Here is a 27134-nt window from a genome sequence, read left to right as displayed (position 1 = left end):
TGAGGAAGACCTAAGCCTGGAAAGAGGAAAGCTCAAAGATATGAATGGCATATCATGGATATCAAGAAGTTTTTTATATAAGGGCAATAAGGGATAAAAAAAGCAACTCTAGTTGAAGTATCCAGTGACGATTTCAGAAGTAAGTTTCATGGTAATGCAGAGGTGAGAGGAAGCCATGTGTGCAAGAATGGCCTATAAAGACTTCCCTAAGAAGAGGGCTGTTGAGTCAGGTCTTGAAAAATGAGTAGGGGGAGTTCCCTGGTGGCCTAGTTGTTCAGGATCCAGTATCGTCACTGCCGTGGCTCAGGTCACTGTTGTGGCATGGGTTGATCCCTGGTTTGGGAACTTCCACATGGCAGAGGCATGGCCAAAAAGGAAAAAAAAAAAAAAAAAAAGAGTGGGTAGGAACTGAAGGAACAAAGAAGGGAGCATCACAGGCTGTGGGGACAGAGGTAGAATCGCCTCCCTTCCAAACATGAAAATTTTCCAGGCTTCTTCAGGCAAGAAGAAGGGAGTCCACCACGACAGGCCTTTAATGCCAGACTGGAGAATTTGGATTTTATCCTCTTATCACTGGAGGACCTCTTGATGTTTATAAATAATCTATCAGAACTATACTTTAGAACTCTGTGAACTTGAAAATGTGTAAAGCTGGAGCTAGAAGAGTCAGGAGGCAGCAAAGTCAATGGTTAGTTTCTTCATCTGTAAAATTAGGAAAAAATACTGACTACTTCATAGGGTTATTTTGAGAATTAGATGAGGACCTTCTAGCTGTCAAAGGCAACCCATTCTGTCTTTGTACTTGGAACCTGTTTCAAATTTCTCAGTCATATTTCAGGTTAAAGCCTGTAAGATGGGAGCAGAGGAGGGGAGTGCTAATGTCCCCGTGTGCCCAGTATTTCCTCTCCATAATCTAATTGGACCCTCACAGGAGCCTTATGAGGCCTAACCTCAGTTTTATAGATGATAAAACTGAGATGCAGAAAAGTGAGCTATTTTTTAATTGGTCTAAGCCCATGTGTTAAATAAATAGCAGAGCTTGATTTAGAATACAAGTGGACTTGAGTCCAAAGCCACGGTTCCATGTGTTCTAGAACTATACTTTAGAGCCACTTAAAAAAAATGTTTGATAGCTACAGCATCTTTTGAAAATCTGATGAAATCTAAAGACCTATGTTCTAAAAAAGTAAAAATACGCACAAAATTTTGCAAACGGCCGCAGTGTTTGGTGGCTCACAGATGACAAATAAATACACCCATGCTATTATATTAGTTGGTTACAACATAAGCATTTTTAAGACAGAGATCATCTTCTGTCTTAATCATTGAGGCATTCCCAGCACTAAGAACATTGCCTGGCACAGAACAGGAGTTGAAAAAATAGTTATTGAATAAAATTGATTCCAAATGCTCGAGTCCACTCTCCTAATTACTAAGAGCAGGATGATAAAAGTAAAGTATGGAGGAGTTGCCTCAGTGCAAGATTCAAGGGAACCACAGAATGACTTCCCAGCTCCAACCGCAGGACCCAAGGGACTTTCTGGGTCCAGATTTGAGAAAGTATGGGCCGAGTTTGTTTTCTTTTGCTTTTTAACTTTAAAATCACTTTCTCTTCCTACGCGCTCAGAAAAGAATAGTCTTTATTAATTTCTTTTTGATTTTTTAAATTTTGGGGATATATACATTTTATTTAACATAGAATATGGATGCATTTCTATATAACTGGCATGCTGGGAGGAGGCACCTAATTGCAACTATGTCAGTGGTTCTTAACCAAGGGCGATTTTTGTCCTCCAGGGGACATTGACAATGTTTGGAGACCTTTTTGGTTGTCACAACTGGATGGTGCCACTGGTTTCTAGTGGGTAGAGAAACATCCCACGGTGCACAGGAAAGCCCCACCCCGGCAACCAGGAACCATCCATCTCAAAATGTTGCTAGTCCCCAGCTTGAAAAACCTGACCGAGATGATCCGGCCGGGAGGTTTCACATTTGAATCACCTGGGGAGCTGTTGCAGGTTCTTGGCTCCCCACAGCCTCCCCCAGACCCATTCAATCAGGATCATCAAGGACAGGGCCTGGGTCAACGGGAGTCTTATTTGAAAGATTGAGAACCACCCATGCATAATTACGGTGCCTGTAGGTCGTTTCCGCCCTGGGCCGGAAGTCCTGCCCCCACCCAGGGTCCCGAGGGCCAATCACAGAGTGCGGGCTGGCAGAAGACTTTCTCTTACTGGAGGTTTCCTTTGCATGAGGAACCCACGGGCTGCATGAGGTCCTAGCCTCCGGGAGGTGAGTAACAGCTCTTGTTCCTCTTCTCTGTCTTGTCGTTGAAATCGATGGCAATTACTGGTTGAGTCTCTGCCATGGAATGGTGCCAACTTTAGTGGCGAGTGTGAGACTTTTAGAAGGTGTTTTGAGGTCCTAACACTGAACCCCCTCATTATAAGGAGGGAAGAGATGTGGAGGGGCAGCCGCCGACGGTTTTATCTGTAATTTTTCTTCTGATGTTATTTTTTTAATGTTTTTATTAAAGTTGATTTACAATGTTCTGTCAATTTCTGCTGTGCAGCAAAGTGACCCAGTTATACATATACGTGCATTCTTTTTCTCACATTATCCTCCATCATATTCCATCACAAGTGTTTGGACATAGTTCCCTGTGTTATACAACAGGATCTCATTGTTTATGCACTCCAGACACCACAGTTCCTATCTACTAACCCCAAACTCCCGGTCCATCCCACTCCCTCCCCCTCCGCCTTGCCAACCACAAGTCTGTTCTGCATGCCCATGAGTTTCTTTTCTGTAGATAGGTTCTTTTGTTCCATGTATTAGATTCCAGATACAGTATAAATATGGTATTTGTCTTTCCCTTTCTGATTTACTTCACTTAGTATGAGAATCTCTAGTTCCATCCATGTTGCTGCAAATAGCATTTTGTTCTTTTTTATGGTTGAGTGGTATTCCACCATATCTTCTTATTCCTTTCATCTGTTGATAGACATTTAGGTTATTTCCATGTCTTGGGTATTGTGAATAGTGCTGCAATGAACATAAGGGTGCATGTATCTTTTTCAAGGAAAGTTTTGTCCAGATATATGCCCAAGAGAGGGATTGCTGGATCATATGGTAGTTCTATATTTAGTTTTCTGAGGAACCTCCATACTGTTTTCCATAGTGGTTGTACCATTTTACATTCCCACTAACAGTGTAGGAGCGAATATTCTCTACACCCTCTCAGAATTTTCCAACATTTTCTCCTCACCCTCTCCAGCATTTGTTATTTGTAGACTTACTAATTGATGGCCATTCTGACTGGTGTGAAGTGGTACCTCATTACAGTTTTGATTTGCATTTCTCTAATAAATGGTGATGTTGAGCATTTTTTCATGTGCTTGTTGGCCACCCATGTCTTTTTTGGAGAAAAATGTCTATTCAGGTCTTCTGCCCATTTTTTAATAGGGTTGTTTGGGTTTTTTTTTTTGCTGTAGCGTTGTATGAGTTGTTTGTATATTTTGGAGATGAAACCCTTTTTGGTCGCATCATTTGAAACTATTTTCTCACATTCCATAGATAGTTTTTTATATATATATAGATTCCTTTGCTGTGCAAAAGCTTATAAGTTTTATTAGGTCCCACCCTCTGAGAGTCCGTATGTGCACAAAGAAATATATTCCCATGGCGGTCCGCCTCTCCTTCTCTTGCCCTCCCCAGCAATGGTGCCTTGCTTCTGCTATAGCCCCAGACCGCCTCCTGGGTTCTCTTAGCTATGGCACTCAGCTCCCTAGCCCCTCAGTCTGTCTCCACACAGCCAACCCAAGTCCTCTCCTCAGAACTGACCTCTGGAGCCTGAGTCTCAGTGCCCAGCTCCCTGCTGAGCATCTCAGGCTCTGGTGTCCTGGGAGGTGGTACCCATGGCCTGTGCAGCTCTCTCTGTGCTTTGCCCTCAGTCCAGCTGCTGCACTTTTCTCTGAGGCTTTGAGGTCCCTCTGTCTCAGCTGATCTCCCCGTCAGTTAGGTGGCTTCCCAGGGTGTGGGTTCCTTTCCGCTGTCACAGCTCCCTCTCAGGACTGCCAGTCCTAATTCCTTTTTTCTCTCTCTCTCTTTTTATTCCTTTGGTTCTACCCAGTTATATGGACAATTTATTGCCCTCTTTGGAGGTTTAAGGTCTTCTGCCAGTGTTCAGTAGATATTCTGTGTGAATCATTCTATATGTAGTTTTTGTTGGGGTTTTTTTGATGTGTTTGTGGGAGAAGGTGAGCACCACATCTTACTCCTCCACCATCTTGATCCCGCTGTATTAGAATTTTAAGTCCACTAATAAAAATACCTCTTCTGAATAAATTTTAAGGAGATAATTGGATTAAAAGTAGATAGACCACTTTATCTGAGTGTTTCCTTGTGTCACCACTATATTACTTAAGGGGATTTTGCTTGTTGGTGGGGAGGTGAAAACTTGGAGACCCCCAGATCTGGGAATGAAAGAGTGTATTTTAACTTCATCAAAGATTGCGAGTAGCTTTTGGTATGTTCTATCCTTCTGTGGAGCAAACACATTTTTGGTGCTTAGTAAGTATTTTCCTGTGATTGATTAGTGTTGAGTCATCTTGGTGGGGCGGCAAAGGGGAAGGTAACCACGCCCAGCTATCTCTGTTGTACTCAGTCTGTTTAAACAGGTCTGTGTCATAAGACACAGTATGATTATGATGTGCTCTCGGAGTTTGGCCAGAGGCCACTGCGAGCTTTGATAAACATCAAGCTCTGGAGAAGTAATAACATGAGAAATCTCAGGACAGCCTCTATATATTTCTGCACATGCATATATTCTCGAACAGAAAAGAACTCCCTCAAAAAGTCTCTACAAAACAGGAATAACAGCCAGGCAGTATCCCCATTTTCCCTTAATTCAAAGGAGCACCAGCCAGGAAGCTTCTATTGATTTAGGTTTTGAAACCTGCTTTGCCTTTTAAATTAGAATTGTACCAGTTCTGATAGATGAGACAAAGATAGCTTGTTTCCCAAAGCCAGAGTACCACTTGATGGGTAGATTCAGGACTGCGCACGCATGCTGTTGCTGCCTTTCTGGCACGGTCCTCTTGCTTCTGCCCAAGCCTATAACATCTGAATTCAGTTTGCCTCCTAGTTCTTTACCATTATGCACCACAGTCCTTATTCTAAAAGGACTGTTAGCGCCATGAAATAGCCACAGCTGAGAGGTATCCCCCAACTTGAGAGCTTTGGTGGAAATGAATCAAAAGGAGTATTGATGGAAAGTTCTGTCCTTCCAACTTGCGTCTGACAGGTCTTTATGATGTCGCAATTTGAATACTAATCTGTCAATAATTGAAGAAGGGGTTCTAGCATAGGAACACAGGTATGCATTTTTTTTCTCTCCATGGGCATTTTACCCTGATACCGTCTTTCCCTCCTTCCCACCCAGCTCACCATCTTGCCAGCCTCAGCACTACTTTTTCTGCTGTGAGTCTGCTCTTGTTACAAGGTACTTGTCCCTTCTCTGCTCCCACAGGTACCCTCTACTCACCTCTGTCAGAGCCCTGTAAGACAGACCCATAATTGTAGCTGCCCTCAAGTTCTGCCTTATAAGTCAAACTCTTGAGAAGAGGGGCAGTGCCTTATTCATCTTGGTACCTTTGGTGCCTGACACTGTGCCCAGCATGAACTATACATGAGAAATATTTTACTAAGGAAGGATGAAAGAAGCTATAACATAGTTAATTAGTGGCTTTGTCTCTGTTTATGACAAACAAGATACCAGCCAAAACCATATTTTAACTGCATCAGAAGCACCTTTGGTTAAATCATTCTTCTCAACCTAAAAGAGGAACCTCCTTTTGTTGCCCGGTCGAAAGCCCTGAAATGTCTTCCCAATCACCCCAAGTTCCACGGATACCAACGTCTCAGGCTCTAGAGAGCTTCGCTACCTTCTCAAATTCTTAGTGCTTCTCTCTGTTATGGAATGTGTTCTAGTGCCATTGCTGCTTCTTGCACCACTTTCCATCCTTTAAAGCATAGATTGATGGTCTTATATTAAGAATAAAGAGGAGAAATATACTAGCATATGGTTAGAATACTAAGCTGAAAATACCCAAACTCCTTGATGGCTTTCAGGGAAAGGCTTTAGAAGTTTGCAGGCTAAGAGTTGAAGCGGAGCCACAGCAACAGGGGGTCAGAGCTGCATCTGTGACCTACACACAGCTCATGACAACATCGGATACTTAACCTACTGAGCAAGGCTAGGGATTGAACCTACATCCTCATGGATCCTAGTTGGGTTGTTAACCAATGAGCCACAAAGGGAACTCCCAGGGAAAGGCTTTTTGGGCCCTTTTTTGGTTGCAAGGCGAGGCCAGAGATCAGATCCCAGCTATAGCTGCACAGCTATGGAAATGGAGGATCCCATAACCCACTGTGCTGGGGCAGGGATAGATGGAAACTTCATCCAGATGCTGCGGAGATGCCCAAGATCTTGTTGAACACAGTGGGAACTCCAGGGAAGGGTTTTTATTATTTTATTTTTTGCTTTTTTAGGGCCGCACCCACAGGATATGGAAGTTCCCGGGCTAGGGGTCCCATCAGAGCTACAGCTGCCAACCTACACCACAGCCACAGAAATGTGGGATCCAAGCTGCATCTGCAACCCACACCACAGCTCACGGCAATGCCAGATCCCCAACCCACTGAGCGAGGCGAAGGATTGAACCCACATCCTCATGCATACTAGTCGGATTCATTTCCACTGTGCCACAGGAGGTACTTCCAGGGAAGGGGTTTTAAAGGTAATATTAGAAGTGAGGGTTGTAGGGTGCCTGGTCTGCTTATGATATTCTTCTGATTGGCCAGTAGTGAGGTAACAGGATGTTATTTCAGTGGTCTCAGTCATCAGCCTTCTGGTTCAGCGTACCATCTTAATAATGGTATGCCTTTCATTGGGCAATCTCAAACATTTACAAAACAGATAATGTGGCGCATTAATAAAGAACTTCGCAAAGGATTCATCATAGGAGAAAACCTTGAGTTATCTGCTATCCAGTCCTTAACCCAATCCAAGCTTTGCAGCAACAATCATATTTATGATTGCCCCCCAAATATGCATTTGTTCCTCTAGACATTGCAAAATCTCTCCTTGGAAAAAAAATCTCTCCGTGTATTCAATTTTTAACTCAAATCATTTATTCAGCTAGTCGTTACTGATTTCCTACTATGTGCCAGGCCTTGAGTGAGCTAGAATGTGCATGATGTAAACACAGTCCAGACACAACAATCTACTGGTAAGAAAAGGCAACCCAGAGGTCAACAAGCAAATAAATAAGTAATTACAAATTTAGAAAGTTCTATAGAGCCAACATACTGGGTTCTACTTCTGCTTAGGTAAAGAGAACAGGATGGCCCACCTGAAACTGTATCAGTTGAGCTGATACTTGAAAGCCAACATACTGGGTTCTACTTCTGCTTAGGTAAAGGGAACAGGATGGCCCACCTGAAACTGTATCAGTTGAGCTGATACTTGAAAGCTGAGAAGGAGCCAGGGATGGGAAGGGCTCCATGAAGAGCATTCCAGCCAATGAGTAGAAGGTATAGAAAGAAGACTCAGAAGCAGCCAAGTCTAGAGAGGGCTAGTGAGGAGACTGATGAGGTAGAAACGGTAGGCTAGGAATAGATCATGCAGGACCTTGTAGGCCAAGTAAGAAGTCGGTATTTTTTCCAGATGCAGTAGAAAACTTTTGAGGCATTTGAAACGGGGAAATGATACAATTCAATGCACATTTTAAAAGGTCCCAGAGAATAGCATACTTCAACTATGTTGTCTGTTTTCATTAATTGGTCTGTGACTTGTAGTTGAGTGGTTCAATTAGAAGATGTTTAATATCCTTTCAAAATCCAAGGTGTAAAAACTTTATGCCCATAATAGTTGCAGTGAGCAAATGGATTCCATGTGGTCATGTAACAAGCTAGTCTAATCAATGTGCCACATAACCACTGTTTACAGGTATTAACATGACTGTTACTACTAAAGTTTTTGCATTAGTCATAAAAATGTTTCTGAAGGCAATAGGTTTTGACAGGGTGAAAGAGTAGGAAATCACAGTTCCAGATTTTTGAAACAACTTATAAAACTGAAAGAATTTTGGTTTGGCTGCCATGCGTGGGTGTAGGCAATGAGCCCAGGACAAGTCAGACCAGATTGCTGGCCACATGAACTGGAGCTGATGTTGATCCCTAGAGGATGGAATGGGGGCAGAAAATGTGCTCCGGGAGGCCTGCAGAGGTGACATTAACTAAAGAGAGTAAGGAGGATGAGAGACAAAATCAGGGAAATCTTACCACCCACAAGTCTTTATAGTAGGATCTGGACTCACTCCAAATGGGAGTGGGAACAATGAATCCAAAGAGAATCCACTGTGAAACCTTCCAAGGAGGGTCCTGGTCCTGGCTGCAGATGATCAGATCCCTGGCTTGCCCGCCTTGGTCATTGGGCATGTGGTGTATGCGTATCGAGAAGGCTTACTGACAAAGAACTGGGCACATACGTTACAAATCAACGGGTGGAAAGCCTCAAAATGAGCTTCAGAGCCCAAAGGAAGGCTTTGACATTAACCCACAACCTTTGGATTCAAGTAATTTCAAAAGCAGCCCTGCAGATCAGGTCTGTTTTTTTTTCCACCGACCACTTGTATCTCAAACATTTTCCTACTTGGCACAACTACCTTGGCTCCCTCTGAAACGGCTGATGAGGAGGCTGGAATGTGTGTGAAGGAGTAGAAGGAACAGAAGACAGATGAAAGCACAGTGAGCCATTTCTGGCTTCTGTAAAAGCGCTCCTTGCTTTCTGCCATGTGTACACAAAATTCCATTGAGCACTAAGCAGGGATCATCTATCAAAAGTCTTAAAATTTTTAAATACCAAAAGTTTTGTTTAGAGGTCAAGTTTCAGAGTTTTGACTGTATTTGGAGTGTTTGCATTGGGAAGAAATGCCAGGGAAAGGCCATACAATATGCAAAGTTAGCCTTAAAGATGAGCAGAAAGCAGAGGACAAACCATCTACCCTCCAGAAGAGGAACTGTTAAACAAAGAGGCGGTCAGGCTGCCTCTTCATTGTAACATTCGGATAGGGGTGGGTCTCGGTCTCCAACTCTCAGTCCGGGGTTACTCCAGAGAGGGCTCTCACGGGTTAATTAAAAACTCTGGGCTGGGTATCTTCCTCTAAAGATACCTTGATCCTGGAGTTCCCGTTGTGGCTCAGTGGGTTAAGAACCAGACTAATATCAATGAGGTTTCAGGTTCAATCCCTGGCCTCCCGCAGTAGGTTAAGGATCCGGTGTTGCCTTGAACTGCGGTGTAGGTCACAGACATGGCTTGGATATGTTGTTGCTGTGGCTACGGTGTAAGCCAGCAGCTGCAACTCGAATTCGACCCCTGTCCTGGGAACTTCCATATGCTGCAGGTGTGGCGGTTAAAAAAAAAAAAAAAAAGACACCTTGATCTCAACTACCATAAGAAGTTAGGAAGGTAGTCATCCTATACCTGTATTTCCATCCCAGTATCACATACAACTAAATAAAATTAAGTTGGTTTTCAGTATATTCTTCTTAAATTTTCTCCCTTACCCAATTTCCCCAGCACCCTTTTAGTTCCAGTGTTTCCTTCCCTGTCCCTCCTGTGTAATAGCAGAAAGAGTTAAAGTGTCGTCAGCTTGGAGAGCAACAGAGGCTCTACACTTGGCTGCTTTATCACCTGGGGCATTGCTTCACCTCTGGGATCTTAATTTCCTTCTCCACAAAACAGGATTGCACAAAGGGTTTCCATGGAGATCAATTAAAGACATGAAATGTGAATAGCACCAGGCTTAGCATCCAGTAGGTGCTTGACGTCCTTAGCCACTCTTCCCTTTCCATTCCCCTGGTAATTATACTTGTTGACGTTCTCAATATTCATCTGTTATCTCATCCCTGAAAGAGTCTTGAGTGAAGATTGTTCTTGACCAAATTAGGAAAGAGGAAAAGTAGGTGAAAACTAAGTACCAACCATTTTCCTCATTTATGAAGGACTTGGAAAGGAAGAAATCCAGCATCATTCTTAGGTTTTCAGCGCGCCCTCCCTCCTTCACCAGTGAAAAGGAAGAGCTCTCTTCTTGAGATGCATGGAGGACATTTCAGCCCAAGGAAGATTATCAGCAGTTTCTCAATTTTATATTTGCAACAAGCAGGCCAGAACTGCCCACCCAGTGGTAAGTCTTCTAACACTGCGACCAAATGATGATTTCAAAAAATCATTGAAAGGGCTCAGGTTTCATAGCAATTAGCATAAAACAAGGCATTAGTGATGCTAACGGGGAAGTAATGCTACCTTTCTGCTTTAAATATGGTATTTTGAGTACAGAAAATGGCAAAGCCGTGGTGAGCAATTGCATGGATTTACAGATACTACTTGAACCATAAAATACAAGTTGAACATGACATAGGGAAGACAGAGATGTTGACATATGCTCCTTCATAGATCCCTTTATTAAAGCTCAGACCGATTTTGGGGGGAAAAACGGGCTTTTTCTAAGTTGTCTTTCTTTTAAACAAATCCCTCCCCCAATTTATGTTCAAGTTTCCTTCTTCATTGCCATCGCCTGTGAAATACTACACTTCACAGTATCTGTATCTGTTGATATATGTACCAAAGAATACATCTGCATGATCTTAATGTTTTCAGAACAAAACACCTCAGGTCCTTCAACGTGTTCCTGTGTTCACTATTGCACAAAAAAAGGGGCATTGTGATTTTCATTTAGTAACCTGTGGTACACTGCAGGGCTTCTCAGGAAGCATCTTTCCGTTTATTTTTAAAACTCAGCCAAGTCAGTATTGAATTTCGAGGTTGGCGTAGGGAAAGGTCAGTCTTTCTTTAAGTGTTATTCACAGCTAAAAAACACCTGTGTGGTATTTCCTGCCTTTTGCTTCCCTTTGCTTGGCTTCCCAGAATATATCCAAAGTTCCCAAGTTCCATCCTTCTTTCTCGCTCTACTCTTCTTCTGTACTCTTCCATTGCAAAGGGATAACTGCCAGGTGTTTGCAACAGCGAGTCGTCATCATTGGACATCAAGCCAAAAGCATGTGTATGAGATGGCTGGCATCAGCATCGGCATGACACGGTAGCCAGTGCTGGATCTGGGCTTGGGGAGTGGGCCTCGCAAGCATCTAAACTGCAGTAGGGTACTAAGCCTGTCTGCCAGTAATGCCCATGCTTCTGGCACATCCAGAGGCACCAGATCTCAGATCCCTCTCACCATGCACAAAAGGTCCTCTGGAATAGAAAAACTATGATCAAGGGCTGATGAAAAATGGAAAAGGAACAACAGGACCCAGTGACATCTTTCCTTTCCTTTCCTGCATCAGAGCTGACTTGAAAACCTGACCCTTACTTATTTTTGCATGGTGATCAGAAGAGGCTCTCAATTGCAGGGAGAGAGGGAGGGAGAGAGAGGGAGAAGAACAGAGAGAGAAAGAAGAGTCCATTGTAGCCCTGGGAGTCTTTATTCATGTGCTCATTTACCTAGTAAGATATTTACGCGAAATGAGCTGCTTCTCAGAAGTGCAGAAATTCCGCAGGTGTTGGGGCTGACCACAGTTAGCCATAGCACCAAGAATCAAGATCCTAATTTAAGTCCTGTTGAACTTCCAATCGAGAGTTTTTCATTATTGGGATTCTAAATTCCAGGCCCGGCTGTGTTTCAGTTTGAATCTACCAAATATAAGAACAACTTGGCCACATGCCTCTTTTCCAAATAACTTTATTCCTTCAGCCCCAGGCTCAGAATTCAATAACATTTTCTATAGATTTTTTTTTTTCTCTTCACATCAAACAATATTAAAGAGAAAAAATAGGGGGGAAATGCTGATTACTCCCACATGTACACTCGGATATGGCCAAGTGGAATCACTCGCAGTTTCCTTAAACACACACTCTGGTTTCCCCTGTCCATATATGTGGGCACAGACCCTCCTCAGCCCCTGCCTGTCAGAATCCCACCCATTTCTTAAAAGCCCACCCAGATGTCTCTTTCTCTGTGTGGCCTGCTCTCATCATCACCCCAGTCAAAAGTAATAATACTCCCCTTTAATATTGTTCTTAGGTCTTTTTTTGAGGCCGCTTTCACATAAGGCCTGCATTATACCCTTTTGCACAACTTCTCTACTGATCCCAAGCAGCTTGGCCACAGCAGCTTTGCATGAATCTGCATCTTTACTGTGATTCCCGGCAGTGTCTTAAATGGAATAGGCACTTGAAGAGTATTCTTCTTCTGGCTGATTAATAATTGAGGAAGTAGAAGATTTTAAAGGGGAAGATACTTAAATATGTTGATGCCCTCGCCTGTGCCAGTTTCATCTGTAAGAGCTCTCAGCTTCCCATGCAGGTCAGGGGCCTGGAGTGCATTTCCTCCGGGCATTAAAGGACTGGAAGTGTACTTTTCCCTGGAAAAGCTTTATCCATTTCTTTGTAATGAAGTGTGGTCATTTATCCTCAGCTGTTTATGCTTATTGGAAGTAGTTTTTCATTTAAATCGTGTATCACACCCATCTCTGTACCTCGCTGCAGCTGCCTTGGAGAAGGCGGGTGTGCTTTCTCTATCGTTTACAGCTGGAACGATTTCCTGTGCCCAGGGCTTAGTTTTCTTCTGTTGCCCTTTCTCCTCTCCCTCAGCTCTTTCAGTGAGTGCAGCTTCTCGGGGCTTAGTCACTTCGGAGGCAGGGCAGGAGCCTTCGCTTCCCGCGCAGTCGGGGACCCGAGCCCCTGGAGCAAGGTCTCTCCGGGGCTCCGGCAGCCGACGGCGTACGGGCTCATCTCCTGCCCGCCTCTGATTGGCTCCGCGGGGTCACGTGAGGCCCAGGAGGGGAGGTTGGAATTCTGAGTTGTGGCTTTTGGCACTCCTTTTCTTTTTAAAAATCGCTGGGTCTGTTGAGCTCTGCTGGGCTGGGTGCCTTGCACCGTGACTGAGACTGGAGGCAGACGGAAACAGCCACAGGGCAGACTGAGGTGGCAAACGAAAATCTGCCGGGATGTTCAGTCAGGGACCCAGGACCCCAGCTTCAGGCTGCTACTATCTAAATGCTCTGACACCTGAGAGCCAGGAGATGTATTTGCGATTTGATCAGACTGCGAGGCGCTCTCCTTACAGGATGAGCCGGATTCTAGCACGCCATCAGCTAGTGACTAAAATTCAACAAGGTGAGTCGCCGGCAGTGGAAGGCTGTTGCTAATTCTGATTTCTGTTGGCTCTCTTTCGTGCTAACGCAGTTTTGAAAGCTGTTTTCACTTTACATTGTATGGGTTTCTCTGCCACGCTGCACCTAACTTTGAGAAGTAGCTTCAGGCTGCAGTTTTAAGCAAACAGTGACAGCGCTTAGCTGCCACATAACTCAACATTAAGTCCACAAAAACCTTCACGGCAGGACAGCGAATCATAAATTTCCAAAACTACGTATATGTCTACAGAATAAATGAGACAGGTTTCCTCGGTGTGTATTTTAGGCGCTTCTCTGAAGGTTCCTCACACCCTGTCATGTTTAAAACTTAGACACTGGTTTATTTAAGGGGGGCGGGGGGGAGCGGAGGACTAGCTTCACCCTGCCCAGATTCTTTACAATACTCTTACCTGACAGGAGAAAGTTAAAATTCTGTTCTTAAAGCCCTTGGGCTGACAATCAGAATCACATTCTCTGCCTCTTTGCCTGTTTACGTCAGGAGTTGCCACTGATTTGTTGATACTGTTTTTCTGGTAAAGGATAAGCTTGTCTGCTAACTTCAAAACAAATCTTGTGACAGGAGCATCAGCTGCATAAGGCAGAGAGGAGAGGAAAATTGATTACAAGCTATTGGGTGTTCCTTTTTATTCTGGGGGTGGGGGGATTACTAAAACTCATTATTCTCTGGTAATAGTTTAAAACATGCCCCTTATCTTAGGGTACGTTTGTAGAAACTAGAAAGGTGAACCTTCCTAAGAAAAAGACATATACCCACGCATACCCCCACATACATAATAAGTTTATGAAGTTTATAACCACCCACTCCCAGGCTAACTAAATAACTAAATTATTATATCGGTGATACATAACCACCAATGACCAGGATTTTCTAGAGCCATTATAAAAATAAATTTCCACTTAAATAAATGAGTTTAAGATTATATTTAATTTTAGAAGGGAAGTTGGAGTTCGTAATCATGAAAATCTTATTGTAATGTTTCCAAAAGGAACAATATGTATTCTAGTGAGCAGCATTTGATGAGATTGTTTCCTTGGAAATTGGGATTTGTTTTTAAAGGTTCAGGAACTGGATATGTGTGAAGGATACTGGTCCTACATACCAGTCTGATTTCAGGAAGGATATTATGTCATTCCATAAACTCTCTGTGTGCAGGTCTTGATTGAATAGAAACAAAAGTAATTATTTCCCTGTGGCTTGATTTAAAAATACATTAGGCTTAGAATAAAAACCAGCTCCATTTTAGTTTCAGAGCTGTGTGACAACAGTGCTTGACCAGATGCCATCATCGTTATGGACGTGGGGGCTCGAGGAACGTTGGATGATGATTTATAGTCTGCACCCTGTAGGTGTTCCTCGGCGTACGTGTAGAGTGTATGGTGTCAGATAGCGCATGCAGATAGTTTGGAATATCTTTGACAGTCTCCTTAAGTGAATTTACAGGGGTTGATTTTGTTAAAAATTACTTGTGTTCTTTTTGGAATGAAGATTATTTTTCCATCGAAGACTTGCAGTTATGAAGGAGCACATGCACGGTCATCGAATGTGTATTCTGTGTCTATGTTTCATGTTGCCTCATTAGAAAGTCTGAGCATCCTCCCTATTTGATGTTGGGCAGTGGAACCTTGGAAGCTCAGGAATGCCTAAAAATGAAGTGACAATTAGCATCATAGGGAAGTCTGAAAAAAATTCCAACAGTCCAGTGATTAGGAACTCATTATTTGTTAATAGCATACAATTGTATCATAAGACATTGAGAGAGCAGAAGCAAAATGATTTGACTGGGTTTACTGTATGCGTAGATTGCTTACTGTAATAGTAGAAGATACTGATCGATTATTTACAGTTTGTGCACTGCTCTGAGAGCTTTGCATATATATGTCCATTTATTTTATCCTCAAAAAACAAATTCTTGCAGGTGAGTACTATTATTATATCAATTTTAAAGGCGTGAAAACAGAAATACGTAGAGTTCAAATAACTTCTCCAAGGCCACATAGTAGGAGCTGGTATTTGAATGTATCTCTAGAGACTGTGCTCAATAATACCCATTTTTCTGGTTTGTTTTTATATTGAGTATTAAACTACTGAACCTTTGGTTTCTGAATAATGTAATATCTCTGTCTTTTCCACTCAGGGTATAGCAATGAACCATATCACAGATTTAAACTGGTCACTTAACTGTGAGATTTTCAATCTGGTCTTATTTCTTTTTTGAAAGTAAAGTGCTGTGTGGTTTACCTTAGCCCTTGAAGAGTTAGTACCCAGTAATACACAATGTCAGATTATTTTACTAATGGCCTATAAGCATTCAATTAAAACTTATCAAGTGCATATTAAATTAATAACACTATTATTTTTGGTAGTTCACATATCGGTATCTTAAAATAACAACCACATCTGTAAAACTGTTTGCATTACTCTGCCATACATCTCTCAAGGAAGATTTAGCATTATATTAAGATAATGTGGGGACATCAAAACTTAGTCTTTCATGGCTGTTGGGAACAGTGCAAACAAGTGTAAGTTGCTCTTCACTGACCTCATTACAGTGAGATAATCACTGAATGACATGGACATGATTCAACAGCAGATCCACTCATGGGAAGGAAAAACAAGGAGGAGAAATAAAGGCATCTTTGATGATGCATAGGATCAGAATTAGTTGCTCAAACTCAGGATGAATCTAAACTTGCTCATCTTAGGGTATGCTCCAAAATATACTTGCATCATTTCTCTAGCCATCTTTTTAGTTCTGGAGTTTTAAGTACAGTTAAAAAGAGAAGAGCTATGTAAAATAGAATGCTGTTTTGCAGAGTGAAAGCTTATCACACAAGTCATACTGCCCATAATCCTCACCCCACAGTCTTGCTGAATCAATGGGGAAATTGTTGTAGGAAGAGAGAATGGGAATAATAAGGGTCCTTATGTCCCTCACAGGCAGGCAATTGGGATGGACGGGAGGGAGGATGCCGAGGAAGTGGAGGAAAAGCATGTGAGGCTGCCGAAAGGGAGAACTGGGATCTTGTGTCATTAGATAGCTGCATGTGCACGCACACAAATTATTTGGAAAATCCAAATTTAAGCAGATGCACAAATGGGATTGCTTTGTGAAAGAACTGATCCTGCTATTAACTTTTAAAAAATATTTTGAATGCTTTAAACATGCATAATATGGACCAGATTCCAATAAAGTCCACTGAATTATTGGGGGGAAGGGGAAGAGAGAGACAGCGATGCAGGCTCTCTTCAGACACTCTCCTTTTACTGTGGCAAGTTTTGGGACTTCACTGGGCCTTCATTTTCTGATGAGAAAATAAGATGGTCAGACTATGATTGCTCATTCTGGTTCTCAAGGTCTCCCTGCAGTTGAGTCACTAACTCCTTGGACAAGGGTGTGTAAAGCAGGGAAGCTGAACACGAAAGTAACAGAAGCTAAAAAGGAAACAGAGTAGCTGTCTAATGTAGAATAAATCAGTGGCTTGGAATTTTTCTGTCTGGTCAAGGAAATGGTAAAGTAGGTACCAGATTTTAGTTCTACTTCTGATGCTAATTTTGTGATCTGGAGCAAGTCACAACTTCTCTGGGCTTTCTTTTCTTCCATAAAATAAAGAGTTTGCATTAAGTAAATGTGATATTCTTATCATCTCTAAAATTCTAGGATTCTGTGATCACAGGTATTACTTTCAGAGAGAGATGATGCTTATTTATATTTTCCTTATTATGTCACTTACCATCTGTCCCAACATGCTTCTTTGATACCTGTTTATTGCTCTCATTATCAATTTTATAGGAATATTAGGATGTCCAGTCTTATGAACTACTTAAATGTTAAAGCCTATACTTATAAAGAAACTTTAAAAAAAAAAACCCTTTTTTTCTCAGGAGTTTTTGCAGTGCCTGTCCTACTGCAAGGACCACAGCGATTGGAGAGTATCCATATAGATGTACCCCTGTTTCTTACAAAAGACCTCTTTTCTTAATAGAAAATGCTGAACGTAGAAAAGAGAATTAGTGAAAGTTGGACTTGCACTTTCATTGACGTTTGAGCGGAGACTATTTTTAGAGATAGCCCCTGAGTTGAACTCAACTGGAGTGCAATAAACTGCCTTTTTTTATGTTCCCAGGGAATGGAACCGGGCATTAGTGATGTAGTCTTTCTCATCCTCCATCAGGACAAGTGGTATCTTGGGGATTTTCCCAACCTCAGTGGTGGCATTGCTCACCCGTGGCGTAGGGGACCTCCACCAACTGGGTAGCGTCAGCCACAATTAAACATTTATTTCTTCTTTGGGAATTGCCCTTTCTTTATGCTTAGCATCCTCTTACTCAACCACTTTCCGAAATAGAGAGTGAGTACGCTGGCAGAAAGACAGATGGAACACAGAAAACAGGGTGAGAATGCATCAGTCATGTGTTGCTCAAATTTTTTTTTTTAAAGTGACAACTGTCAAATTCATATTTTATGAATCGGAGCCTCTTTCTATACAGTGCTGGTGACTGAAAGGGCCTGTACACAAGGGATACTGTTTAACCAGAAGTTACAGGAAAATCTGTTAAGTGAATTAAGTCAACTACCTTTGAATAGTATTTTAAAAATCATCACATAGTAAAACTGTGAACAGTCAAGAAATAAGTACTAGAAGGAAATTAGGAAAGAGCAATATACTTGTACACATATAAAATTTAAGAGTTTAACTTTAACTAAATTGTGACTTTCATAGCTGCACTTCACTGCTTTTATTAGCTCTGATTTTATAAACACATATCCCAGATACAGGCAATTGCCAAATCTGGGCTTTGTGACATTAGTTTGAGTGAATAGAGATTCATTTTTTCCCTCAAATCTTTCCCCTCTATAATCAGTGCGTTAATTCTTAGTAAATTCTGGACACTAGTCGAATCTTATAAAACAAAATTTCTCAAGAGTTCCCTGGTGGCACAGTGGGTTAAAGATCAAGTGTTGTCACTGCCGTGGCTCGGGTCGCTGCCATGATGTGGGTTCAGTCCCTGACCTGGGAACTTCTGCATGCCACGGGCGCGGCCCCCCCAAAAATTTTTTTTTAATTTTTTTTAAATTGAAAAAGATTTCTCATTTCCTTAGCAACCTAATCAAGGCAGACATAGAAATACAAATGTGAGGGGTGGGGGGTGAAATCACCGCTAATGGTCTGAGCAGTATCATTTGATGGCCCAGACAAATTTAGAAAGAGAGAATAACAAGTGGGTTTTCGTAAGCTTCTTACGTAAAGGGAAACGAATTGGTGGAAATTTAATGGAAACAGGTTATCCGTGGGAATGTGCTCTGTCTCTGCATCTCATTCGCTATGAGAACAGGTGCTGAGACTAGGGAAGAAGCTATGAGAAGATGACCACGGGCTGCACATCAGATATTGGCGTGAAATGAGGATCACGTAAAAATCGTTTTCCGTCTCCTCAGGGTCAGTCCGTGTATGATTTTGGTGTGGGTAAAGACATTGTATATCCATCGGCATTCTCCCTCATTATCGCAAGGATTTAAAGTCATTTAGAAAAGATAAAACTCAGCTTTAAAAGATAAATCTGGTGGAAAGAAAAATGGAGGTCAATTAATAAGCTAAAACTAGGAGTGGATATCATATAGAAATTTACAACTTAAGGCCGTGAATAATTACTGAAAGTGGGATGCAGATTTCAGCCTGAGCCTTCCTAATCTAAGCAAAGAGGAAAACATGACCGGGAGAGAGTTGCCACGTCCATAAGGTAGAAACGTACCAGCACAGCTTTCCCTGGGACTGGTTACTGGGGAGAATTTTCTCTTAAGAACTTGATATGTGAGAGCAGTTTTCCATACAAATCCCATAAAAGAGACTGCAGGTCATAATGGATGGTACTTTTAAACATTCCTACAGTGAATTCAATAGCACATTTCTTACAGCATCCTGTAGCAGAAACGGGGGGGCATAACAAAAAATTATAATTCAAGAAAAACATTTGGGGGAGTTCCTTTTGTGGCGCAGTGGAGGCAAATCCAACTAGGGACCATTGGGTTGCGGGTTCAATCCCTGGCCTACCTCGGTGGGTTGAGGATCCGCCGTTGCCGTGAGCTGTGGTATAGGTTGCAGACATGCCCAGATCTGGCGTGGCTGTGGCTCTGCTATAGGCCAGCGGCAACAGTTCCACTTGGACTCCTAGCCTGGGAGCCTACATGTGCCACGGGTGCAGCCCTAAAAAGACAAGAGACAAAAGAAAAAATTGGGGGATGGCATGGATGAGGCAACACAAGGAGCTTCAGTATGTAATCATCTCATTCTCTGGCTTAATCTGGAAATGGCATGGGCGCTGTCTAGCGATAATTTCTCTGTGTCTGCTTCTCAGAACTCTAGTTGATGGATGCATAGGGGAAAAGTGCTTCTGTAGTTGAGTAATTTTGGGAAACACTGCATCCTCTTTTCCTTTTTGGAAATTTGCACCGAAGAAAGGTTCAGAGATATCCTGCAGAAAGTAACGTAACTTTGTTTAAATTGGTGTATTTCATCATGGAACCTTTTATTTTTACCAGATACCAGAAAGTGACATCTTGCAAAACCAATATTCTCTGGGAACATGTTTTGGAAAGTCTGATTTAGAGAAGTTCAAGGCCTGTAATTCGTTCAGATAGTTCTCAGGGAATGTGTTTCTCGTATGAATTGGGCAGTAAATAGTTTGTATCTCGTGGAGTAACATGTAAAGGTTCTCTTTTCACATAAGGTCAGCTCTATATACTTACAAATCAACTGGGTAAAGGCAGATTGGTTATCTTTCACTAAAATTAGCACCCAAAGGAATATTCTAACCTGATTTGTGGCCCCTGCACATTTGCCAGTTAGAAAATTGAAGGAGTAAGGATATGGGCAGAGTTAATCATTATAAGAAGAATACAGTCTTCAAGTAACCCTACGAGATAGGTACTACTGGACCAGAAGAAAGAAATGCTTGCTCTTTAGCTCTGGATCTGCCTAACCTGTGATAAAGCTGAAGTCATAGGTGAGTTCCAACGCAGTCTGATGTTACAGCAGCTAATTCAGAATATTCCATTACTGCTGGAAAGCAGAGTCACTGCCCCACAGCAAAGAAACAGGCAACTCTGTAGGAGTCTTAAATTCCTCCTGGCTCTAGGTGACGTGGGAGGTAGTCTCCTGGAAGCTCAGGCTTTGATGGGTAGCTCAGAGTCAGCTTCTGACGTCAGGATCCAAATGTAGCTTTGGTTACATGAAGTCTTTCTAAAGACAACAGAATGAAGTGACCTGATAGGTAATGGGTCATTTTCATTAGTAAAATCTGTTTGGTTTAGTTGAAGGAGCAGCTTAACCAAGTTTCCCTGGAAAACTAAGTTATTTTTAAGGTAATTTTCCCTCTGCTAACAAAGAGATAACGGATTAGCACCTGTATCATGAATGATATTTTTTGAGAGAAGTGCACAGAATATCAAAAAGCTGCTAGAGGATGCATGGGCGGATTGCCCAGACCGCATAGGCCAAATCCCCATGTTGTAAAGCCACACGGGCCACAGCAGTCGCTGTAGAACGAACGGTACAGCCCAGGGTAGGGCAGATGCACGAGTTGCTGTGAGAGTTTATTCACTCTCATTTGAAAAGACGTGAATTCTCTTTTTTGGAAAAGCTCAGGATCAAAAGGAGTTTAAGTGGAGCAGTTGGAAAATAACTTGAAATTATAGAACATGCTAATGCTGTTAGAAAAAGGAAATCAATAATAAAGCCAAAATGTCTGGCTAGACTGTCAGATGATGTCTCTCACGAGGCGTAGGAATCCTGACAGTTTTAAAGGTCTGACAGAGGCAGAGCTGAGATACCAGTGATTTGCACTGCCTTGTCTGTCTACGTGCTGATAAAACACCAGGATGAAACCGTGTAGAGAAGAGAGTGAAGATTGTGAAGGTACTCAGGGGTCTCCAAGTAACTAATTTGCATGTCTGTATTTTGAGCTTCCTGCATTCCAACCCTCTTCTTCCTGGTAATTTTGAAAATCATGCATATGGATGACAAGACCTTTGATCAGTATTCTGTCTCTGTAAGTGAACAGCAGCATTTCACATACATTTGTATGCACCAGATGAAACACTGGAAAAAAAATAGGATAGTCATAAAATCATGTTTTCTTCAGAAGGTTTTACTACCCCCAAATTATTTATAATATTTAAAATGACTATAAGAACTAAGAAAGATTCACAATTCCAATGATAATGGTATTCCAACTATTCTCGCCTCAATAAGACTAGACTTCTTAGTCGAGGAATTTAAATCTCTCCTAAATGCTTTCAAGGACACAATACGTTTCCTGTTAAAGGCATGTCTCGGGGAGTTCCCGTCGTGGCGCAGTGGTTAACGAATCCGACTAGGAACCATGGGGTTGCGGGTTCGGTCCCTGGCCTTGCTCAGTGGGTCAAGATTCCAGCGTTGCCGTGAGCTGTGGTGTAGGTCGCAGATGCAGCTCGGATCCTGCGTTGCTGTGGCTCTGGCGTAGGCTGGCAGCTACAGCTCCGATTCGACCCCTAGCCCGGGAACCTCCATATGCCGCAGGAGCGGCCCAAGAAATGGCAAAAAGACCAAAAAAAAAAAAGGCATGTCTCGAAATAGAGAATGAAATCCATTGCAGGGTCCTCACTTAGTTTCCTGTTAATCAAATTGCCTTCGCTTCTGCATTGATCTCTTGGTTTGGATAGGAGCATCTGCTGACACCCCTTCCCCTCGCTTTCCTACCCTTACACTACTAGTATTCCATTCTATGTGCTATGGGTGTTTGTTGTTGTTGTTGTTTGTCTGTTTTCTGTTTTTGTTCTTGCCCACACCTGGAGGCATGCGGAAGTTCCCAGGCCAGGGATTGAACCTGGGCCACAGCAGCAGCCTGAGCCACTGCACTGGCAATAGCTGGATGCTTGAGCCACTGAGCCACCAGAAAATACCATGTCTGCTATATCTTTAGGAGGAAGTTTTGAGGCAGATAAAGTTTTTTAGATATTTTTATTACTGGTTTCCTAGGGAAAAAAATAAAAGGTGTTGGGGGAGGGGGAAGCATGGAATTTGGCCAGAAAGAAGGGAAATCAGTATTTCAGGAAAGCTTGAATAGTGCAAAAGAATTTCAGTGACTGAGTTTATCATCTGTTGGTCCCAACCCTGAGTGTGCTATATAATCCAACTTTTGAATTGTTATGTGTTATCACTGGCCAGGGCAACAAATCTATTGGAGTTGCTTGGAACAGCTCATGAAATGGTAGTACAAAGCATCGAGAGATGGGTATTTGCTGCTTGCCTTCTTCTATGGCAGTCTTTCAGGAGTTCCTCTGTTGATGGGATAATGAAGCCGGTGTTCTTAGGAGCAAATAACTGAAACATGTTGATTGAATCTCAAGAAACACTTTCTGCTCTTGATCATGAGATCAAGATTGTCCTAGTCCATTCAACCCAAACTTTTAAACTTTCTATACCTAAACTTTGGAACAAGTGGAGGCCTTGAGAGTCATGCAGCCTGAATTTGAACCCCAGCTTTTACAGCAGAGTGACCTTGGACAAGTTTCTTAACATTTCCAAGTTCCTCTTCAAGCAACATGTAGCTAATAATAGTCATTGTCTCAGAGTTGTTGCAACAAATGAGAGAATACACTTAAGCCCAGCACACAGTGCCGAACACACACTAAGTGCTCAATAGAAGGAAGTACATTTCTATTAAACACTCACGTACACTTGGCCCTTCAAAACATTCTATCAGCAAACAAAGAGTAAATCATGTACTATATACCAAGTTTACTAAGACAGGCATACCTGTTGCCACCTTGCCATTTTTGTGTGTCCTTCAAAGGATCTACCACAAAACTTGAAAAAAAGAAGTGGGGGCTTTTTGGTGGTGGTTCTTTGTTTTTGATCTCACACTGCAACGAAAACCATTGTCCTTCCCAATTGTTGTTTCCTCTGTACAGCAGGTATTCTTTCAGTTGCCCTGAACTGACCTCAAGTGGTGGGTTTAGGCCACGTTTCAGCTCATAAAGATAAACAGCAAAGTCTGTTGATCCCCACCTTCCACCCATAAAGGAGGCAGGAAATGTTCCCAGCTCTTGGAATAACCTGGTGGTAAACTCTAAAGCTGCGAGAGGGCAGCGGTGCTGAAGGAAAGGGGACTGAGCCCTCACCAGGCTGGAGGGAACGGCCAGGGAGGTTATCAGTGTGGGGGCTGTGGGAGCAAAGCCCTAGACGAGCCTCATCAACCAGTGATACATGGTTAATAGCTACATAGCTGATGGTCTTATCTGTAATCTGGGTTCCCCTCTCAACATGTTGTGATTTTTGATAAGGTAACTTGGAGATTCTTCTTAATTTTATAGAAATGTTCCAGGATGACAGTGGCCTTTGCACAGAGGAGTTCATGGGGGAAAAATGCTATAAAATGTAGATAAATTTTCTGATGCCCAGTTGGCACTTTAGAAACGAAACTTTCTGTTTCTCAAAATAATTAAAATAGGGAGTACCCATCGTGGCACAGCGGTAACAAACCTGACTAGTCTTCATGAGGATGCAGGTTTGATGCCTGGCCTTGCTCAGTGGGTTAAGGATCCAGCACTGCCCTGAGCTATGGTGTAGATCGCAGGTGGGGCTTGGATCTGGTGTGGCTGTGGCTGTGGTGTAGGCTGGCAGCTGCAGCTCCAATTTGACCCCTAGCCTGGGAACTTCCATGTGCTGCAGGTGTGACTCTAAAAAATAAATAAATAAATACAAACCCCACTAATTCAAACAAATTGTTTAAGAAGCTTTCATTGCTCATTTCCCCTAAGGACTTCATTCCTTTTAATTGAGGCATATCCTTCATAATTGTTGACTCCTCCAGAAAAGATTACACGTGAATATGATCATTAGCGTTTGTCGAAATTTGTTCTTAGAGTTGAATGGACTCGCGTGGATTCTTTTGTTTCATTTACATTTGTTTATGGAATATATGTAGTCTTAGGTCCTCTTCCATTTTGGTGCCCCCCCCCCCACAAAGAGTGGGAACATTAATCCATTCTCTGTGTATCATAACTTACATGTTAATCTTGGATTTTTTTTTAAGATGAACCATTTGATTTCTGCACATGATGTCCTGGAAACCCCTGAAAAGCTGTCCTAATAGGCATTCTGCAGTAGTAATAGACTGCACGGCAGTGTGTGGAGCAGCTCCACGGGCGTTATTGTCGTGAACACGGTGCGTGTGATGGTACTGATTGTCTTGGATTGGGAGGCCTTGTTCCCTAGGGTCCGTCTTCCAGAGACCTGACAAGGGCGTGTGCACGCTTTTCCCACTTGGGAAAGCTTCTCGCCTCATTTTCCTTAAGTCGTTCCTTTGGAAATGGATTTTTCACTTGGTCTTGTTGTGTGAACAAGCCCATTTCCCAGAGTGGACTCTGTCGAAACGTGTAGACTCACTTGATCGAATACGGAAACTTGGCAATGAGCCGTGTGGCTGTAAAACATTAACTAACCAGTAGAAGAGAAATGGTTTCAGAGTCCAACTTTTTCCTTTGCCCTTTCCGTGTAGAGTGAAATTACTTCCTCACATCCAGCTTTATACTTCAGTTTCTGACAGAGCCCTTCTAATTCTGTTTCACATGACATTTCTCCTCTCACTTTTGTCTTCCTCTCCCATCTTTGGTTATTTTAACAGAACTGGCCCTGGACACGGCAGCTTCTATTCTGGGAAGCCTGTCGCTTGCTTCTGTAACGCAGGGATGACGTGGAATTGAGACAGGTTCTTTTCAGCTCATTAACTGTCAGTCATGCTTCCTTTGGCTGCTGGAGCTTGTGCAGCTGCATCCAGAGGTGCAGGCGAGCCATGCCTCCTGGGCTGGGGCAGAACTTTCCACTGGGTCACCCGAGGGAAAAGGAAAGTGGAAGTTTGGATTGGTCATGGAGAGACACCGTCGTTTATTAACATTTCAGTGCATTTAGATCAAATACTTGGATCTGGGGAGTGATGATGTGGACTTTTGATCAATTCTAAGCAACAGATTTTAGCTCTTGAAACGATGACAAAATCTTTAAAACCCTAACAGTTACTTACACGTACTCTTGTTGAGGATTCCCTCGTATGTACCAGGAACCCTTTTCAGCACTACGTATATTACTCTGTAATTTTCTTAAAAGACTCAAGAATTAAATTTACTCACCTGGGCAATAGACACAGTAAAGCCCAACAGGCCTTTGATGTTCATTGTTCAGAGGCATAGACAAAGACTCAGAGTTAAATAACTTTCCCAAAGTATCCTGGCAAGTAGGTGGCAGAGCTGGGCTTTGAACTGGAGTCTTTGTGATTCAGAAGCCCACGTTCTTCACCATGGACAACCCTGGCACCCTCGTAATTAGGTAATAAGCCTGTCTACCCAGCACCCAGGCAGGCTGTTTGGGGTTTCTTCATCACTTGGGACCTCCTTGCTCCTCTCCCTCCCTCTTCTCCCCCTCCAGCCCCTCAAGTTGTTGAAGGACTTTATTCTGTATCCAAAACCAGCAGCAATTCCTCACGCTCATTCTCTCTACTAACCACCCCCCACCACTCTCTTGAGGGCTGGCTGCTCTTCAGCGAGGGCGCCCTGTCCAAAGTAAACATCAAGGCAGCAGCATTTGGCCTTTGGCAAGGAATCTAGCAAGGTTATGTAGGAACAAGCATACCGGAGTTAAAAAACCAGATTCCTCCACCCCCAAACTCCTTACCCACCTTCTCTACCCTGCAAAATACCGCCCTTCTTCCTAGAAAGTGCCGGGGGTGGATGCTGTGCTCCCCCAGATTTCCCAGGGATCTTGGGGCCCTGGAGCTTGGCAACACATGTGATCTTCACCAGGGGCCGTAGCAGGTGAGAATCGAGGTGGGAATCAGGTCAGACCGGCAGTGTTCTCTGGACCCTGGACCTCTGCTCATCACTTCCGTAGTGGAAGGAAAGCATGTGTTCAACCAGGGTCTCCATTTCCTGAGAGAAGCCCTGAACTAGAGTTGTTTTTTTTGTTTTTTGTTTTTTTGTTTTTTTTTTTGCCCAGATTGTGCAGTTTTGACCTCAGCCACAGCCGCGGCCTGCAGAGCAGAATAGCTGCAGTTGCGCTCTGCACTTGTAGCTGGAGAACAGTAGCCAGTCAGAAGAAAATACCGATGTTCTGCCAACTTCTGCTGTTTGTGAAATTTTGCCAGAAGCAAAAACAGGATCAAAAATAATAAACAGACCTCCTCCCTTGTTGGATGACTGCTATTTACATAAAGAGATTGGTGGGACTGACTGTGCTTGTGTGACTGCTCCGGGCAGGGAGTTTGTAAGGAGAAACGGTTAAGTTTTTGGTGCTTGGTGGCATGTGATTTGAGGTTTTCTCAAATAACTGGGTTTGTAGGCACAACCCATGATATAGGTGGTAGTGCTGCTTCTTCAATACAAGCAGCCTAAATTGTGGAGAAAGCAACCAGACACATGAATTACATTCAGCTACAAAACTTCCACAGGGAAAATGAATCTTGAAGACAAAGGAACAATGTGACTCTTAAGATAGTGAGGTTTCTCGAGTGAAAAGAGAAACCTGACCCGTAGAGCAAGCTCAGGGGACTGGAAACCAGGAGGCCTGGTTCCAGGACACTTTTGTCCTGACCTGATGATCATGGATGTTTTGATTTAATCTCCCAGTGCCTCAGTTTCTTGTTCTGTCAAATGGGAATCATCCCAGCTCCTGCTATCCAGTGGTCTTATCAAGAGAAAAGAGAATTGCCGCGAATTTGATTCAGATGAAAGGAGTCCTCCTCAGTTCTGGCCAAGTGAGGCCAGGCACCTGTTGGGAAGGGATCTCAGGGCCTGAGCACAGGAGCCATGCAAAGCAAGCCCCAGCGC

General features: G+C 42.9%; 1 protein-coding gene across 23 annotated transcripts in view; it reads left to right on the top strand.

Annotated features, from left to right (window-relative positions):
• The window catches only part of STARD13 (StAR related lipid transfer domain containing 13), a 512485-nt gene that overhangs the window by 326999 nt on the left and 158352 nt on the right, over nt 1-27134 (top strand). For 2 of the 23 annotated variants that reach the window (XM_084981464.1, XM_084981463.1), the window contains exon 1: nt 12911-13237. The exons of 19 other annotated variants lie outside the window; for them this stretch is intronic. In XM_084981464.1, the coding sequence (XP_084837590.1) occupies nt 13069-13237 (169 nt within the window). In that variant the 5' untranslated portion in view covers nt 12911-13068. Of the gene's footprint in view, nt 1-9878; nt 10251-12910; nt 13238-27134 lie in introns of those variants that run through there. 2 more of the 23 variants (XM_084981470.1, XM_084981465.1) reach the window with 2 other exon arrangements.

The sequence above is a fragment of the Sus scrofa genome, chromosome 11, assembly GCF_054392235.1.
Source record: "Sus scrofa isolate SSC_HxYL_T2T_F1_AM1 chromosome 11, Sscrofa_HxYL_maternal_Yorkshire_Landrace_v2.0, whole genome shotgun sequence".
NCBI lineage: Eukaryota > Metazoa > Chordata > Mammalia > Artiodactyla > Suidae > Sus > Sus scrofa.
The sequence above is the reverse complement of the archived record's forward strand: the minus strand, read 5'-3'. Positions and strand labels throughout refer to the sequence as shown.